The sequence below is a fragment of the Cherax quadricarinatus genome, chromosome 48 (genome assembly GCF_038502225.1).
Source record: "Cherax quadricarinatus isolate ZL_2023a chromosome 48, ASM3850222v1, whole genome shotgun sequence".
In the NCBI taxonomy this organism is placed as follows: domain Eukaryota; kingdom Metazoa; phylum Arthropoda; class Malacostraca; order Decapoda; family Parastacidae; genus Cherax; species Cherax quadricarinatus.
The window spans coordinates 20515611-20520597 of record NC_091339.1 but is presented as its reverse complement, the minus strand read 5'-3'; the positions used below and the strand labels follow the sequence as shown (position 1 = coordinate 20520597).

Sequence of the window (4987 nt, the reverse complement as noted above, 5' to 3'; positions counted from 1 at the left end):
TGAACACTCTAACACTACATTTTTAAACCTACCCCATACCTCTTCGACCCCATTGCCTATGCTCTCATTAGCCCATCTATCCTCCAATAGCTGTTTATATCTTACCCTAACTGCCTCCTCTTTTAGTTTATAAACCTTCACCTCTCTCTTCCCTGATGCTTCTATTCTCCTTGTATCCCATCTACCTTTTACTCTCAGTGTAGCTACAACTAGAAAGTGATCTGATATATCTGTGGCCCCTCTATAAACATGTACATCCTGAAGTCTACTCAACAGTCTTTTATCTACCAATACATAATCCAACAAACTACTGTCATTTCGCCCTACATCATATCGTGTATACTTATTTATCCTCTTCTTCTTAAAATATGTATTACCTATAACTAAACCCCTTTCTATACAAAGTTCAATCAAAGGGCTCCCATTATCATTTACACCTGGCACCCCAAACTTACCTACCACACCCTCTCTAAAAGTTTCTCCTACTTTAGCATTCAAGTCCCCTACCACAATTACTCTCTCACTTGGTTCAAAGGCTCCTATACATTCACTTAACATCTCCCAAAATCTCTCTCTCTCCTCTGCATTCCTCTCTTCTCCAGGTGCATACACGCTTATTATGACCCACTTCTCGCATCCAACCTTTACTTTAATCCACATAATTCTTGAATTTACACATTCATATTCTCTTTTCTCCTTCCATAACTGATCATTTAACATTACTGCTACCCCTTCCTTTGCTCTAACTCTCTCAGATACTCCAGATTTAATCCCATTTATTTCCCCCCACTGAAACTCTCCTACCCCCTTCAGCTTTGTTTCGCTTAGGGCCAGGACATCCAACTTCTTTTCATTCATAACATCAGCAATCATCTGTTTCTTGTCATCCGCACTACATCCACGCACATTTAAGCAACCCAGTTTTATAAAGTTTTTCTTCTTCTCTTTTTTAGTAATTGTATACAGGAGAAGGGGTTACTAGCCCATTGCTCCCGGCATTTTAGTCGCCTCATACGACACGCATGGCTTACGGAGGAAAGATTCTTTTCCACTTCCCCATGGACAATAGAAGAAATAAAAAAGAACAAGAGCTATTTAGAAAAAGGAGAAAAACCTAGATGTATGTATATATATATATATGCATGTGCGTGTCTGTGAAGTGTGACCAAAGTGTAAGTAGGAGTAGCAAGATATCCCTGTTATCTTAGCGTGTTTATGAGACAGAAAAAGAAACCAGCAATCCTACCATCATGCAAAACAGTTACAGGTTTTTGTTTCACAGTCATCTGGCAGGACGGTAGTACTTCCCTGGGTGGTTGCTGTCTACCAACCTACTACCTATATATATATATATATATATATATATATATATATATATATATATATATATATATATATTAGGACTAGCTATATTGCTCACTTAATATACGAGTATCAACGTGTTGTCAGACTTCTACATGCATTTGAAAGTGAAAAACGGCTACGATTCAGTTTATAGCGATTATCGCTTTACAGCGGTATCCTGGAATCTAACCTGCTGTAAGTGGAGCTCTCCTGTATACTATATAGCATTTGACAGACTGGTTTGACCGACACTTTTCAGGAACATATACCCTACATTCAGCAAGAGGACAATATACTTGCCAACTTTGATGCATAATATTTGTTTTTTATAGAAGATCCATTAGTTTTGTTATTCAAATATATTGATAGCTCAGAAATGTGGAAACAGGATTTTTTGTGTATGAGGTATTGTTCAAAATTGTGCTTGCAGGTTTGTCATTTTCTGTAACCTCTACATTAATTTACAGTTATCATAACTATGCTCTGAATTTACCCAAAAGTGCTCTTCAGAGCTTATTAGCTTTTGTAAATACCTCTTAAAAATTATTTCACCTGACTTTTCAAAAATTAGACTATTAATATTCCAGGTATGAGCTAAGTGCTTTTCTAAGCCATATGGGAACATCAATATTTGTGGGCCACTATGTCTGCCATATAAAGAAGGATGGAGAATGGATAATCTTTAACGACAACAAGGTGTCAAAATCCGTGGACCCTCCTCTGGACCTTGGTTACATATATCTCTACAAGAGAGCATCCACATAGTCCTATTTGCAGGACAGATGTTGGGTGCCCAGGAAATATGTGTTCATTTCCATTTCTTAATAATAAAACTAGAAGAAAGTCCTTTGACTCAAAAAAAAGGCTTCTTGAGTAAAGGTATTGTGCTTGGATTGAAAAATGAAAACCTTATTTGGTTATAGAAGTTTGTCTCCAAAGTGAAAAGGCAGACAACATAACAGTGCAAATATTGCATAAGAACTGTGATTTAGGCTAATGAATGTGACTAAAAATGTATGAAGCGTAGTTACACTTCAGTAATGTGAAAGTGAAACAAATCATCAGTACCTTGATACTGTGGTTTTTTGTTTTCTGGCTATAAATCTTTTCAATCTAGTATGGAATAGTTTACAACTGCTTTGAAAAATAACACCACACAAAAAAGTAAGACTTGGAATCCTCATTAAACATAAAATGTGTTTTAACTGTTTATTCAGATAATATGTGCAAATTTTTATATGGATATAGTGCACACTTTGTGTACACGATTACCCAGAAAGAGGCCTTACATTTGACATCCTGATATGCAGTGTAATAAAATGAAACATTTTTGTCAGGTTTCACAAGGACAACTACATAAATGGGTTTTAGTTCAGCTAGGTACTGTTGTGTGCTTTTTTATTTTTTTTTTTTGCACTATGACCACTTTACCATACAGCAATTTTTATAGTTATTTTAATGTCAAAAAGTTACTATTAAACCCCCTAAAACATTAGTTTGAGTATTTCTTTGCTTTATTTGTAGATTTAAATTGAATAAAACTGTTACACAAATTCAGTGTGCACCAAAAACTTGCTGCAATTATTTTCTGGCTAAAGTCATTGTACTAAAATTTTAAAAAATCATATTGATAGCTCTTAAAGATTAGTGTCTAACTATCATTCAAAACCTACACTACATTGTACCACTGCATATGAGAAAACATTTTGATATATTGTATTTATAAATATTGAGTTCAGTGCCCAGATATGGAAATAGTTGATGTCTTTGTATGTCTCATCTGTAAATACACCATTGAAACTTAGCTGTCCATCACTACTCATGTGGGATAACTGAAGGAGTGTAAAGTCAAATTATCAGTAACAGTTTAAATATTCCATAAAGAACACAGTTTTTACTTTTTACCTTGCATACTGTATCAACTTTTTCAGATATCTTAAAATTTGCTTTTGCTGTACATTAGGCTGGTATTTTCTTGCTGAGATAATTCAGAAATGTTTTATGAACAAAATTTACACTACACAATATGAAAATACACAATTGCAATATGTTTTCATATGGTATCAAGTTTGCAAAGACAGTTTATTCCATTTATCACTTCCAGGAATACAGGCCTGAGAATGAAGAACATAGATATTTACTGGAATGCATTGGATAGCAAAATACATTACCAAAGTAGTATGATGGTGATGAGTGACTGGTTGGAAGCCCTGGAAATTGTGTTCCACTTGTAAATGATAATAGTTTTGCACTGAAAGAGATGTAAAGAAAATACTGTAATACCAGGATCACTGGTAGTGCTTAATAAGGGATTAATTCATATATGCATAGCAGTCTCTTTCAAGAGGTAAAAGGTGAAAGAATGGAAAGTTAACCTTTAAGAATTTGTTAAAATTGTTGAATGCTAAAGATGTTGTACTAGAGATTTGTGAGTATTGTAAATAAAAGTGAAGAAACTTGTTTCCAATGAAAATATGCACACTGGCCAAAACTGTAGAAAAAGTGAAGTGTGCAGCACAGACTTGTTAAAAATTTAAAGTACAGTAGTAGAATAGCACAGTAGTAATGTAAAGGTGTGGAGTTGTGTGAATGTTAAAATAGAAGACAGGTGTGAATGTAAAGCAAGGACTGCAGTCAAAAATGTAAAGATAAATGCAACACAAGGAAAAGCCTATACGTGTATTGTACTTTTCTCACTCAGGACAAGTAAAATGTTGACTTAAAGAAAGGCTCATCATTGTGTGATCTTTCTCTTAACATGGACAGACCACAATTTGGAAATGAAATTAGCATTTTGGTCCATCCTGGACTATTATCAAGCAGATTTCTAGTTTCACATCCAATGTGTGGGTTAGTTGTGACTAATTCAAAAGGTGATCTGGGAAAATGATTAAAATTTAAAAAATTGCAAGAAATGAAAGTACTGTTTGTTTCATGTGTCTTCCTTTTCTATAGTCTAACCTGTCTGTATTTTTCTTTCTCAGTCAAAATCATAGTTCATTGCGTGCAGTACTTAATTTCGTGTTATAAATTATCACCTTTATTTTCTAAGTGTACCCAGAAAACCTACCTTTAGACATCCTTCTCCTTTGTTGTGAACACTGAATCCAGAATAAATGGCACATAGCCCTCTCCTACTAAAGTGCTTCATTTACATGTTGCTTTATAAATGAATCCGAATTCAAAGTTTGGATGATCATTTATTTTCCACTCCAGCTTCACAGTTCATGTTTTTATCTGCCTTCAATAATTCCTTGTCTAACCTACCAAGTCTTCTGTATGTATAGTATTTTATGGCAGGTTGCAAATGTAGACTAATAGAAGTTTTCATAGATCTGGATTACCAATGCTAAAGTCTTGAAATTATAATAAATTACAGTATGTTATATTTATTTTTTCTTTTCTTCTGGTCTGAGGAATTGGACCCTTTAGTCTTCTTCCTCCAACCAGATCTTATTACCCCCCTCAATCCCTACCCTATCCCTCCTTTTCCTTCCTCCTTTCCCTTCCCTCCCTTTTTCCTATCTTTCCCTTCTTCCTTTCCTGCTTTTGGCCTTTGGGGTCTTCCCCTCTGAAATTCTAGCTCCTAGATTGGAGAAAGGGTGTCGATATCCATCCCATTCCATTGAGGCCCCTGGTAGTG

The 4987-nt window shown here is 35.0% G+C and overlaps 1 protein-coding gene across 1 annotated transcript in view; it reads left to right on the top strand.

Moving 5' to 3' along the window:
* Positions 1 to 4486, top strand: part of Usp5 (ubiquitin specific protease 5) — a 42798-nt gene extending 38312 nt beyond the window's left edge. Inside the window, exon 15 of the mRNA XM_053787053.2 lies at positions 1932 to 4486. Coding sequence (XP_053643028.1) covers positions 1932 to 2109 — 178 coding nt within the window. The 3' untranslated portion in view covers positions 2110 to 4486. The remainder of the gene's footprint in view (positions 1 to 1931) is intronic.
* Positions 4487 to 4987: the final 501 nt, after the last annotated feature.